Source organism: Oryctolagus cuniculus, chromosome 1, assembly GCF_051225735.1.
Source record: "Oryctolagus cuniculus isolate XC-2025 breed Fujian yellow rabbit chromosome 1, ASM5122573v1, whole genome shotgun sequence".
Lineage (NCBI taxonomy): Eukaryota > Metazoa > Chordata > Mammalia > Lagomorpha > Leporidae > Oryctolagus > Oryctolagus cuniculus.
The window spans coordinates 15,468,993-15,483,339 of record NC_142867.1 but is presented as its reverse complement, the minus strand read 5'-3'; the positions used below and the strand labels follow the sequence as shown (position 1 = coordinate 15,483,339).

At 35.7% G+C, this 14,347-nt stretch overlaps 1 protein-coding gene across 1 annotated transcript; it reads left to right on the top strand.

The window, feature by feature from the left end:
- Positions 1-12,711: 12,711 nt before the first annotated feature.
- Positions 12,712-13,647, top strand: LOC100345827 (olfactory receptor 5AR1). Its single transcript, XM_002709146.3, has one exon. The coding sequence runs from the start codon at positions 12,712-12,714 to the stop codon at positions 13,645-13,647; it is 936 nt and encodes a 311-aa protein (XP_002709192.3).
- The last annotated feature ends 700 nt before the right edge of the window (positions 13,648-14,347 follow it).

The window sequence follows — 14,347 nt, the reverse complement described above, 5'->3', positions numbered from 1 at the left end:
CTGAGCTGTAATAAGAGAGAATATGAAACATAGAATCTGGTTAGACGAATTTATGATAGAGTCATAAAAATATTTTCTTGACATATACATATTCTAACAGAAGAATTGAGATAGAAAGCCTAGCAAAAAAGTATGTATGGTTAAGGGTTGCACTTCATGTCAAAAGACATATCTGAGTACTGGATTTGTTGCCACCTAATGAATGATCTTGGGGCAAATGATTTGGATCAATTAGCTTTGATCATTTTCAGAATCAGCTATTTTTAATAACTATAGGAAGATATTCTTAACTATAGGAAGATATTCTAATTATTATGATAAAATAATTGATATATTAACCTATGTATACAACTCTGGGAGAAGGTGATAATCTTAATTTAGAATATTATCCTTTTTCTCTGCACTAATAGAATAACTTAAAAATATTAAATTTAGCAATATTAATCAGCAGTATCAAGCAAGGAAAACAGTTGATTCTCCTTGGGGGAGAAAATCTTTAAAAATTTATGGCTAAGGATCCAGCACAGGATGTATTCATTAATACATAGAGCACTTGCTATTGTAACACTGAGAGTTTCATTAATATTCCAGAGTACATATTGTTACATTAAAAATTCATGTATCTCTGGAAAAGAAAATTTAATTCCAATCTTTCTTAGAAATCATTTTTATCAAATTGCATTATTAGAAATAAATCATTTGTTTCATATTTCATGTTGTACATCATAGGCTTCTATTTCCCCCAATATTCTGAAAAATATATTTCTTGCTCTCTGCAATATCTTCCCTACAGCCGAGAGACACTTGAACTGCGCTTTAACTTCCTTTGAGTTTCTTAAAATAATAGTGAAATATCCAGAAATAATTCAGTAGTTTAAAAGAGTTTTGAAATATCGTTACCGATTGTTGTTTAGATTTCTCCTAATGATCTAACAAATATTGTAGTAATAAAAAATTGATGCTACAGATGTATTAAATATATTTTCTTAGTCTATCTGTACTCTTGGAGACTTGAGCCAATGGATGATTGAGAAAATTAACATGACTGTGAATTTTTCTTCAGATCAGTGTTAAATGAACAGACCAATTCATGAAATTTCCTTACCTTTAGTAACAGTTTTACTTCTATTGGATCCCTTATTTCTTTGTGCTCAATGCCTAAATTCATGAAAAGCAGAAAAAGACAAAAGGAAATGTAAATCTTTTCTATAGGAAGGCACTCCCTTTTATTCTCTCAAGTTAAGCAGCAGGCAAAGTGAGAACAGATTTTAGAGACCATTCATCATAGATGTAGGAAAACTGAACTGCTAGCCAGCTTTTCTGCATTCCGTATAAATTGGGTCCTTTCTTCTTTTACTTTTCCTCAAATATAAATACCCTAAAAAAGTTCTATCAGGATAAATTATGTTCTTAAATTACTGTGAGGGAGCTATAATATTGGTTGCAGTTATTTCCAGTTGTAAAGTATTCAGAACCAATTTTGGAGTGAACTTCCTGATTTCTTTTAGGTAATATATGCTTCTTGTTGTTTGATCTATGGGGACTGTAGTTCTCATGACATTACTCGTTTTTTTTTTTTTTTATTCACTTTGAAATTAAGAAAATCACATACCAATTTCTGACTTCTTTCCTTACCCTTGAGACACATCTGCCCAGTGGAGAATGAATTTTGAGCCCCATATTCCCAATAACTATTAGACATCTTTCTACTCTTTCCCATGAGAGCTGGTGGTTTGGTCCTCTTGAGAGAATCAAAATAATCTACAAAAATGGCGCACTATCTCTACCTCTCACAGCATCTCCTATAAGGGCTCAGTGTTCATTTAAGATGCAATGCTATCAGATAAATACTTAAAGTTAAGGTGGTATATAAACACAATGAAATACTATTCTACTTTGAAATGAATGAAATTCCGTCATTTGTAGTAAAATGGTTAGAACTAGAAGACAACAAGATAAGTGAAGAACACCAGACACAGAAAGACAAATAGCACATATCTCCCTCATATGTGAGAGCTAAGTATAAAGCAAATTCAGTCTGAACATAGAATGTTCATTACTAGATGCTTAGAGAGGTGAGAGGTATAGAGGGAGGCTGGACAAAAATAAAGGGGAAACTGTGTGGTTCATTAATTGTGATGAATATATTATTCTAATATGATATTTTAATAATAGAATTTGGGTGTGGGGTATATAAGAACTCTTGGCACTACTTCACAGTTTTTGTTTTATAAATTTAAAAATACTTGCAAGTTAAAAAATTTTTGTTTGTTTTTTCACATAGTAAAATTTTAATTCAACCACAAATCAGATGGACAGAAGGTAAGAGTGTTTTACATAAACAAGGGAGAAGGTAAGATGAAAAGAAGGGAGTAAGAAAAGGGAAGAAAAGGAGGAAGGAAAAGTAAAAGGGGGAAGAGAAAGGAGGCTACAGAAAAATTAAACCACCTAGATAATGGTGAGGGAGCCAGCAGAGGAGACACAGAGAGGTTGATAGAACAAGCACCATGTTTGTTGGGAATCCTGGTTCTGGGGCTCACTGATTGTGTGACTTTGGGTGTTTCACTAAATCTCCCTGTGCCTTGATTTTTTTTTTTTTCATTTCTAATTATGACCTCATAGGGTGACTTTAGAGATAGAATAAATTAATAAATATGAATTGCTGCATCCAACACATACAAATAATCAATAAGCAAGAGTTCCCCTCATCTTGAAACCCTTCCTCATCTCCCAGACTAACAAATAATTTTCAATATCCGTAGACTAGATTAAGACTTACGAAGTACCCCATTGTTCAAATGTATCTTCTGTATAAGAGACACAAAAATGGTATTGATCAGTATCTGATGACCATTTACGTTATTTGTGCTACTTTGAAATCTTTACTTAATATATACTAAATCGATCTTCTGTATATAAAGATAATTGAAAATGAATCTTGATGTGAATGGAATGGGAGAGTGAGCGGGAGGTGGGAGGGGTGCGTGTGGGAGGGACGTTATGGGGGGAAAAGCCATTGTAATCCATAAACTGTACTTTGGAAAATTATATTTACTAAATAAAAGTTTTTTTTTTAACTTTTATTTAATGAATATAAATTTCCAAAGTACAGCTTATGGATTACAATGACTTCCCCCCCCATAACGTCCCTCCCACCCGCAACCCTCCCCTCTCCCACTCCCTCTCCCCTTCCATTCACATCAAGATTCATTTTCGAATCTCTTTATCTACAGAAGATCAGTTTAGCATACATTAAGTAAAGATTTCAACAGTTTGCTCCCGCACAGAAACATAAAGTGAAAAATAATAGATGATTTTTTTAAATGATGATGAAATCAGATCAGACCTATTGTCATGTTTAATCCCAGTGAGAGTCAAGTTGGGAATTGATAATTTCTTTTTTTTTTTTTTACAGAAGATCAGTTTAGTGTACATTAAGTAAAGATTTCAACAGTTTGCACCCCCATAGAAACACAAAGTGAAATATACTGTTTGAGTACTCGTTATAGCATTAAGTCTCAATGTACAGCACGCTAAGGACAGAGATCCTACATGAGGAGTAAGTTTTAAAAAAAGAAAATAAAAGACACTATTGTTAGTTTGTATCTCAACATCACTTAATGTACTTTGAACTAACCTCTGGGGAACAAAATGACTTAAAGTGTGTTGATCTATCGCCAGCAAAAAAAAAAAAAAAAAAAAAAAAAAAAAAAAAAAAAAAATTGCATCACTTTGGTTAAGCCTTAACTGTTTCATACTTTTTATTTTGACCAGGGAGAGGGAATACAATAGGTTCAGATAAATGCAATGTCTTAAACATAACTGGCAAAACATGAAGACTTACTTAATACATAGATAAATAGGTAGATAGATAGATAGATAGATAGATAGATAGATAGAAAACCAAGAGACAATATAGATAGATATAACCTTTCCTTATCTAGCTGTGAATTAAGGAAAAAACCTGTGAAATTAAATGAGATAAACTTTGTGCAATTGGAGTATGGATGGAGGTTGTAAGAAAAATAATCTGGCACTATGAAGTCCCTGGTAAGGGACACAGGATATCAGGACCTTAGTTAATATCAGAGAGGACAAATGAGACTGCTCTGCAAAAAAGAAATTAAACCAAAGACAGGATAAGTGCTAGGACATAGTCAGCCACACACCTTAAAGCAGTGCACCCCAAAGAACATCAGAATTACAAAGAAAATTCACTTCTTGTTCTAGCTGGAGTGTCATCAAGCAGACATCAGATGATGTATCTCTGTGCTACCATGATACTGACCAATCAGAAGACAGGAAAATGTGTTCTCCATGAGGTGTTCTGAGAATTTACAGTGAATACAGGATTTTGACCTTGCACCCTTAGGGATGGATCACTGACAGTTAAGTTGCAATGAACTGGACCAGCGCTGTGGCACAGCAGGTAAAGTCGCCACCTGCGAGACTGACATCCACCATTGGCACCATTTCTAGTCCCAGCTGCTCCACTTCTCATCCAGCTCCCTGCAATGTGCCTGTGAAAGCAGCAGGAGATGGCCCAAATCCATGGGCCCCTGCATCCATGTGGGAAGTAGGGAAGAAGCTCCTGGTTCCTGGCTTCAGGTCAGCCCAGCTTTGGCCATTGTGGTCATTTGAGGAGTGAAGCAGCAGATAGAAGATCTCTTCCTCTGTCTCTCCCTTTCTCTCTTTCTTCCTGTAACTCTGACTTTCAAATAAATAAATAAGTTCTTAAAATAAATAAATAAATAAAAGCATATTTTTAAAAAATTGCAATGAAATTCTTTTGAAGAATCTTTGGACTCTAAAGGCCATAACAATGCAACAAGCATTGGCTGAGCAACTTATAGAGGCAATACTTACTAACAAATATGTGATTATGTGATCTTTTCTCTTGAGGGACCTATATATTAACACAAACTATGAATGGTAACTATAAACTGTTCATCTAGTTCCCTCCCTGTTCATAATAGAAGAGACTCAGGACAAGTGAGAGTAACAACTGGTATATACTGCACATGCGCTACTTGCCAAGTGTTCGTCCAAGGACAGGTGCTTTCTGATGAATGCATCCCCTATCACAGATAAGTCAGCTGGAGCTTTGAAAAAGAACTTGTCCAGCGGCCAGCGCTGTGGCACAGAGGGTTAAAGCCTGGCCTGAAGCACTGGCATCCCATATGGGTGCCAGTTCTAGTCCTGGCTGCTCCTCTTCTGATCCAGCTTTCTGCTATGGCCTGGGAAAGCAGTAGAAGTTTGCCCAAGTCCTTCAGCACCTGTACCCACATGGGAGACCCAGAAGAAGCTCCTGACTCTTGGCTTCAGATTGGCGCAGCTCCCTCTGTTGTGGCTGTCTGGGGAGTGAACCAGCGGATGGAAGACCTCTCTCTCTGTCTCTATCTCTCTGTAACTCTGTCTTTCAAATAAATAAAATAAATCATTGAAAAAAAAGAAAAGAAAAAGCTTGTCCAAATAGTTAAAACAGATAAGAACTGGAACTCAAACACAGTTTTGCCAGAATATGCATTGTTAACTATTGTGTCACAGAACCCAAAAGTAGAAGACAGTATGTGAAAAATATTCTTTGATGTTAGGTATGAGTACCACACACACTGCAATGATTAATGACTTATTTTATATCCTCTGGTCATTTTGGCTGACTCTGCAGTAATATATATGGAAGTACTGATGGTGTTGTTTGCTGGTAGAAAGGTATTAGGAATAGAAAGGGGGAGTGGCTAAATGTGTAACTCAATGAATTCGACAATCCGTTGTTGCAAGAAGTTACTTAATATGACATGCCTAGAATTCAAAGGTGGTCTCAGTGGAAGTGACATTCCTCTGGGGACATTATGGAAATTTGTGATTATCTTGATCATGAGGGATACATTATCGAATCTAGGGAGTGGAGCAGGAGATACAAAAAACCTGCACTGTGTGGGACAATCTTTAATAACAAAAAATTCTTGATACATCTTGTGATTTTCAATTATTCTGCCCATTATTTAAATATTTGATAGAATTATTTAAGCATTAAATTTACCTCCATTTTAATGGAAGCACACTTTATAGGATAAACGTGACAACTTTCCACAACTTAATTTATAAATTTAAAATAGTTCTGGTAACAATATACTGCTTTTTCCTAGACAAGTTGACTACAAAGTTAAAATGGAAAATTTTTAAAGTATATTGCAGCCATGAGAATTCTGGAAAAAAATTGAAGTGGAGCTAGACCTACTTGTATAAAATTTATCAAAAAGTCTATATAATTATAGTAAAATGTTATTGGTGAATAATTTGTATAGAATTAGTGAATAAGTGAGGAAATAGGAAAAAATACAGACAAAGACCCAAAGGAGTGATTTCAAAATTCAATGTGTGATATTTAGCCACTCCCCCATTTCTACTCCTAACACCTTTGGCTCAATTTCTGCCAGGAACCTATGTCATCAAGACCCAATGACGTCTAAAAGCAGCTGACACTGTCCCATCAAGTTTTTAAAAATCAAATTTACTTGGCCAACGCCATGGCTCACTTGGCTAATCCTCCGCCTGCGGCGCCAGCACCCTGGGTTCTAGTCCCAGTTGGGGTGCAAGATCCTGTCCCAGTTGCTCCTCTTCCAGCCCAGCTCTCTGCTGTGGCCCGGGAAGGCAGTGGAGGAGGCCCAAGTGCTTGGGCCCTGCACCCACATGGGAGACCAGGAGGAAGCACCTGGCTCCTGGCTTCAGATCGGTGCAGTGCTGGCACAGCAGTCATTAGGGGAGTGAACCAAGGGAAGGAAGACCTTTCTCTCTGTCTCTCTCTCACTGTCTATAACTCTCTCTGTGTGTCTCTCTCTCACTGTCTAACTCTGCCTGTCCAAAAAAAATCAAATTTACTGTATATTTGCTGAAATTTCTGGTGAAGCAGCAATGCTTAGTTCTCTAAAAGTGACCATTATTGCCCATCAGTGCTGAGCTTACATGTCTACAGCTTTGTACATTAAAACTTTTCTAGATGCTTCTCAGCTCTTAGAGGAGCCCTGGCAGTGCCTCTCTAAAAACTGAAACCTGAGCAAAACATCTTCAATAACCCTTTTCATTTCTACTGGAAATGTAAAGACACAGTGCTTCAATCTGCAGGGCAGTGAAATCCAAAATTTCTTCTTGCTAAAAGATGCACCAAAAGTTCCTTGCATGCAAAAATACAAAGCAATTAAAGCAGTTTTTTTCACTGGAAGTGGACAACACCTTTGAAAAGTCCAAGGTAACAGGTGCACAGAACTCTAAATGAGTGTTTTGAAATTTAGGCTTCTTCATTCCCCTAATGAGTAAATGATGGTTTATTTAAAAGAATTTTTGTAAGACTTTGTTTATCGTAGCTCCCTGACAACATTTGAATGATTATTTTTAAGACAGCAGTGTTGAGACATAACTGATGAATTGCAAAGAACTGCACATATTTAATGTGGGTGATTTGATGAGTTCAGAGGTATTCAAATACCAGAAATTCCATCATCATAATGAAGTTAATAGACACAATGAACACCTCCCATAATTTCCTTGAATCCCTTTCTTTCTGTTTTTAGTTAGAAGTAGTTGTTCATTTATTATTTTATTTAACCATTATAACTATAGTTTAATATGTTTTCATAGAATGTGGAAAGTATTATCCTCTTTGAAAAGATTTTCAAGTATCGACAAAGGACCTTTCTCAGTCACTCAGAATCACAGCATGTAGTCATGTTTGGGGACACAGTGCTCCTGACACATTCAACCATCACAGAAGTGTCTTCAAAAATCCCCTGTGTTTTCTTTTATTATTAAGGTTGAAGGAAAAGAAGATGAAATTCTTTGGGGATGACAATTCATCAAATTTTTGAGTCTCCTGTGAATTCAGAAAGCATTTCATCATATTTCCTTTGGGAAAATTTTTGTGAGTCTGAGACATAAATACCTCCTGCACACAGGAGCAAAGGTGAGATGAGCACGTAGCTCAGAGAAAACTAACAGAACAATTGGATGCCTTTAGATTCTCCCCAGAATATTTGCTCATAAAGCTCTCATCAGAGAAGAAGACATATTCAACCTCTCACCAACAGGTAGAAAACAATTCAGATCACATTTGCATCATGGGACAGAAGGAGAGAGATGTGACCTAGCTGAGTGTAGTGTTGCAGTGTCCAGTTCTTCTTTAGGTGTGGGCTCTACTTGACACCAGAATCACTCCATTTAAAAATTTTAAAAAGAGATGTAGGCAATGGGTTTGACTTTTGGTTATCTCTTCATATGTGTGAATGAAGAAAATTATGGAATTGGAAGGAATTCTAGAATATACAGATAGGGAAGCTGCATCAAATGCAGGAATTATCTAAGATGTGACAATTAGTTAGTGGGAAAAGAGAGTAACACTACATACATCATCCCCAGACTCTATCTCCAGTATTTTTAAATTAACTTGCAAAATCAAGTAATACTTTGAAGTCTAAAATATATTTCACCCATATTTGCTTCCATAAAATAATATTTTTACAATCTCTTTTGAGACATTTGAGTTTATTGGTAATGATTGAGTAGTTCGTTAAATTGATATTCTATAGTTTCTTCAAGAATCAGACAGCTTGAACTTTGACTATGTGGGATTGAAAAGTATGAAGATTCTCTTTTCTTTGGTCTTAGTCGAACCTGCTTTTGAGTGTTATATTTCTGTTTATTTATCATTTAGTGAAAGTGCTATAGAACTAAAAAAGCACTCCCTGATACATCATCTCTATGAAGTAAGCAGTACTCATTTTTTCCAGGAGCTGACTGCCAAATAACATACTAAATTAAAATATCTTTATTTCAACATAATGGCCAAACCCTTTAAGCACTTAGCATATGACAGTCACCGAATTCAGAACTCTGTATAGTCTTACTCATCTTTACAGAAAGCTATTTACAACTTAACAATAGTATGAATTAATAACTTAATTCAACAGATGAAAATCTATGGCTGAAAAAAGAAAAGTAGTGTGCTGGAAATCCATAGCAGTATATGATAAAGCCTGGATTTATCTTTCCACTATAACAGAACTGTCAGTGTGCTTTCAGAAGCATTTCATTTAACCAGAACATCGGATCTTACAAGGGTAAGAGAATGAGTTCCTAATCCCATTTCACAGTTGAGTAAAATGAACGAATTGGGACATGCCCAGCTGTGAGTCAGTTTCACTCTTGGTGCTGTGTTATTACAAGGTATTTCATACTCCTCTAAATACTGCAATCTTCTATCCTCTCTGCATGTTAGAGATTGATGACTGAGTCTACTCATTTGTCTATAGAATTATGAAATTAGCTAAATGGTTCCTTCCATATTCAGCATTGGCATCATTTTCCCTGTTGATACAGAGCAAGAATCCACTAACAAGTGGCATTTGTTTCCTGGTGCATTATTTTCAGGTTTCTACATGACACATGAGAGGAAAACATGAAAACATCATTCTGTGGGCAACTGGCAATCCTTAACAACTAACTCACTGTGACTTTCCAAAATTTCTCAGTCTAAATTGTTGTTTCCCAACCGACCTAATCTATAATATGATGTGCTCATTCACAAGTAGTAAGAATGCCCTGAGCTGGAGCAGGGGCAGTTTCTCCAGTGCTTTAAACAATAGCTATACAGGGGAAGGCATTTTGGTGCTGTGTGTTAGGCTTCCACTTTGAATGCCTGCATCCTATGCATACCTACTGAAGTGCGGACTTGAGACCCAGCTCATGCACCTCTAACCAACCTTCCTAGTATTGAGCCTAGGAAGGCAGTGGGTGATGACTCAAGTTCCTGGGTCCCTATCATTCTATCTGATTTAAGCCTGGCTCAGCCCCAGCAGTTGTGGGTATATGAGAAGTAAAACAGGGCATAGATGGAATGTGTCTCTCTCTTTCTCCCTCTTTCTCTCTCACTCCTTCTCTGTCACTTTTCCATTCAAATAAACAAATAAATATTTTAAAGACAATTATATTAAGATGAAACTGACATGTAATAAATGAATATATTTATAGTATAAAAATTTTATGTTTTAACATATGTGTATCCCCATGAAACCATCACACAAATCAAGACAGCAAATTGTTATGGTTCACAATAATGAATTATAAAACAATATGAGGTATTGAAAGAGGAGCTGGAAGGTTCTTAACAAAAAGAAAAGATAAGGAAATGCACATTCAAGTTAACTGGTGTGATAGGTTTATGTTGTGTGTGTGTGTGTTGAAATATTGCACTGTGCCCTATAAAATATTTAAGCATTATATGATGAACAAAAATTTCAATAAAATTTTAAAAGATTGCAAACTATAAGCCCTATAAGTGTTTTTTTGTTTTTTGTTTTGTTTTGTTTTGTTTTGTTTTTTACTCATGGTACCTCTCTCCTCCTGATCCCCCTCACACACAATCCTAAAACATGATCATTGATCTATTTTCTGTCATTATTGATTTTCTTTCATTTTAAAAATTTTTGTAAATGAAATTACACAAATTGTAATATTTTCTCTGTGTTTTTTCATTTTCTTAACTTGAAAACTATGCATCATATTTCATGTTCAATAGTCTGTTCCTTTTCATTGCTGAGTATTGTTTCATTTCATAAACATACCACAATTTATTTATCTTGTCACCCACATATAGCCATTTAGTTTCTTTCCTTTTTTTAAATAACTAGATCATAGAGTTCATGTGTATATTTTTTATTCAGTAAGGAAAGTGATTTCCAAAGTGTTTGTACTATTTTATATTTATACCAATAATAGAAATTTCAATGATTCCACTTATTTGTCAACACTTGGCATGGTCATTCTTTTTCAAGTTTAACTTTTTTAACAGATGTGCAGCCTTATTTCATTACAGCTTTCATTTACATTTCAAGAATATGAACATCTGAGCATGTTTCATGAACTTATTTGCAACATATATATTCATTGGTAAGTGTTTAAATTTTTAAACTATTTTTATGAATATAAAGAGAACATATTACAAAGATATAATTCTAAGAAAATAAGGATACTTTCCTTCCTTCATCCCTCCCTTTTTGCTCATTCTTATTACATTGTTTATTCTCTTAATCTTGAGTTTTAAATTTTCTTTGTATTGTGTAAGTACAAGTTCTTCACCAAAAATATGTTTTTCAAGCAGCTTCTTGCAGGCTTCTCTTTTCAGGTTATTTTCCTAACTGACCTAGTGTATGAATTATTGCATCCATTTACAAATTATTAAAAATGACTTGTACAGAAAAAACGTTAGAGCTTTATAAAACATAAACTCTTGGGATAATGCATGGTATTATTAGAGCCTGTTCTTTACAGTGATTAATTATATTGTGTGGAAATTGAAAAATCCAGGTGTACCTTTCATTATTTTTAAATGCTAGGATTTAGGATAACCTACTTTAAATGTCTATAACCCCTTAACGATATATTATACAACTCTGCTTTCTTTTTTTCCCTGAGTATTAAACCAATAAAAGCAGATGAAATCTGTATTCTCCCTTCATGCTTATATAGTATATAGCTACTTATTTCTAATTTACTTACATTTGTTTATTTTGGCTTGGTTTCCCCCACTACTGTCCTAATTCTGCAACTGGGCAGATATTCATCCGTTCAAAATGAAAAAGGCTTAACAAATGCATGCCACTGTGGGATCACTGAGTTGGACAATGCTTTCTCAATTTCACCTGAATGATATGTCCTTGAATCTTTACTAATTAGTCAGAAACAATATTATTCAAGGACTCTCATTATGTCCCCACACCTCAACGCTGAGTGATTCTAAAAGTAAGAGACACAAGAAGACCAAGTGTGTTTCCATGTATAGCAGACAGCACACGAGACAGAAAGGTAGACATAAAAATAGTTTCAAATGCCACCAAATAACATATACACATAAGGCAACAATGTGAAAAAGATTTTTAGTGTCAGATCCAGTTTTGCTGCTTACTGGCTATTGACTTTGTTAAGATTATTCAATATCAGGCCTTGTTCTTTTTGGATATAATATGGATACAATAATAGCATCTACTTCACATAGTTGTATGAATGAAATATAGTAAATATTCAGGAACTTCAAAATGTTTTAAAAGAATATATTATTTTCCACTGCCATTTTTTATATTTCTGACCACTATTCCAATATTTCATTTTCTGTGTGTGTGCCTGTGTGTGTGATATGTTTATTTTTAGATCTTAGGGCAATTCATTTTCATCTCTTTATGCACCTGTAATGAGAATCAACACCTATCCCTCATCTACACGTACATTTGTTTTGTTTTAGATAGAAGCAAAGAAAACTCAACACTTCACTTCTTTGCTAATGAATAAGACAAGTAATTGCCTATGCCAGGTCAAACATTTAGTATACATGTGATAAATGACCTCAGAGTACCAAGGACATTGAAAAGGCAGAACTTGACATTTCCAAGAAAATACCATCTTCTCCTATTGTAGAATGGACAGGACGAGAAGGCCCATAACCACCACCATAGCCAAAGTCATTGGTCCTGTTGGTCATAAAGTCTAATTACTGGAAGGATTTTTAAGAAGCACCACAAACACAATCTTCATTTATTGTACTAATATATACATAACAATATCTCTGGAATGTGATTGCTTATCTTTATTTTGAGTTTCTCCTGTGATAAGAAATTTACTACACTCATCAATAAACCAAATCCAGGTACACATACCATTGAAGCAATGGATAAAGAAAACCACTCCCTGGTGACTGAGTTTATCTTTATGGGCATCACTCAGGATCCTCAGCTGCAGATCATCTTCTTTGCAGTCTTCCTCATTGTCTACCTGGTCAATGTGGTGGGGAATGTGGGCATGATCATCCTGATCATGACAGACACTCAGCTGCACACACCCATGTATTTTTTCCTCTGCAACCTCTCCTTTGTCGACCTGGGCTACTCTTCAGCCATTGCTCCCAGGATGCTGGCTGACTTCTTAACAAAGCACAAAGTTATCTCCTTCTCCAGCTGTGCCACTCAGTTTGCTTTCTTTGTAGGTTTTGTGGACGCCGAGTGCTATGTCTTGGCTGCCATGGCCTATGATCGTTTTGTGGCCATCTGCCGACCCCTCCACTATAGCACCCTCATGTCCAAGCGAGTCTGCTTGACCCTCATGCTCGGATCTTATCTGGCGGGTCTTGTGAGTTTAATAGCACACACTTCCCTCACCTTCAGCCTGAATTACTGTGGTTCCAATATCATCAACCACTTTTTCTGTGAAATACCACCGCTCTTGGCACTCTCTTGCTCAGACACCTACATCAGCGAGATCTTGCTCTTTAGTCTGTGTGGTTTCATTGAATTCAGCACCATCCTCATCATCTTCATCTCCTACGCCTTTATCCTCATCACAATCATCAGAATGCGCTCAGCTGAAGGCCGCCTTAAGGCTTTCTCTACCTGTGGGTCTCACCTTACTGGCGTCGTTCTCTTCTATGGCACTGTCATGTTTATGTACCTGAGGCCAACCTCCAGCTACTCTCTGGACCAAGACAAGTGGGCCTCTGTGTTCTACACTATTATCATCCCCATGTTGAATCCCTTGATCTACAGTTTGCGGAACAAAGATGTGAAAGCTTCTTTCAAAAAACTAATTGGGAAAAAGTCTCAACGATAAAATATGAAAATATGTGTTTACCACAGTGTCAGAAGGATAATGACAGTAGATAGAAACGCAAATGCCTGGTCAAATAACTCTATCCAAGGAACTCTCTTTCCTGAGTGAATCTTTAATTCTGAAGGGTTTTCTATAACACTGAACTTTACAGTCTGAAATAAATGTACATTAACAGTTTTGAAAAATAAGCTAAAGAAGATGCATTTGATTTTTTTAATTTAAGATATATAAAATTGATTTATATATTGATTAGAAATTGAGGCATAGCTTGATAGGGGAAAGACAAGGTCATTGTGCCTAAAACATTTTCCTCAGGATCTTGAAGTATATCAAGTCTAAATACAGAAAATATACATAAAATAGGAATGAATGTGGCCAGTGTGGTGGATGATTTAAATCAGTCTGGTATCCAATCAATTCACATATTTAGCAAAAACTTTTTAAGGGCCAGGATCTGAAGAATATAAACACAGATTGCTTTATCGTATAATCTCTATAAATCCGCTGTCATCCACACCAAAATTAGGAACCGTATACATTCCAAGAATGGCAGAGATGATGTGCTGCTAACTGCTTGTGAGCTTACTAAAAGGACCCTATTCTTTTATGACCTCAATTTTTCCATTATTCAAATAATTGGTTTCATTTAATAATCGCTGGGTCTTTGATGTCATCTGCCTAGTAATAGAAAGTGGAGAGC

Bases quoted from the DNA above. Each gene is read 5' to 3' on its own strand.
- LOC100345827 (XM_002709146.3), top strand. From the start codon at position 12,712: ATGGATAAAGAAAACCACTCCCTGGTGACTGAGTTTATCTTTATGGGC.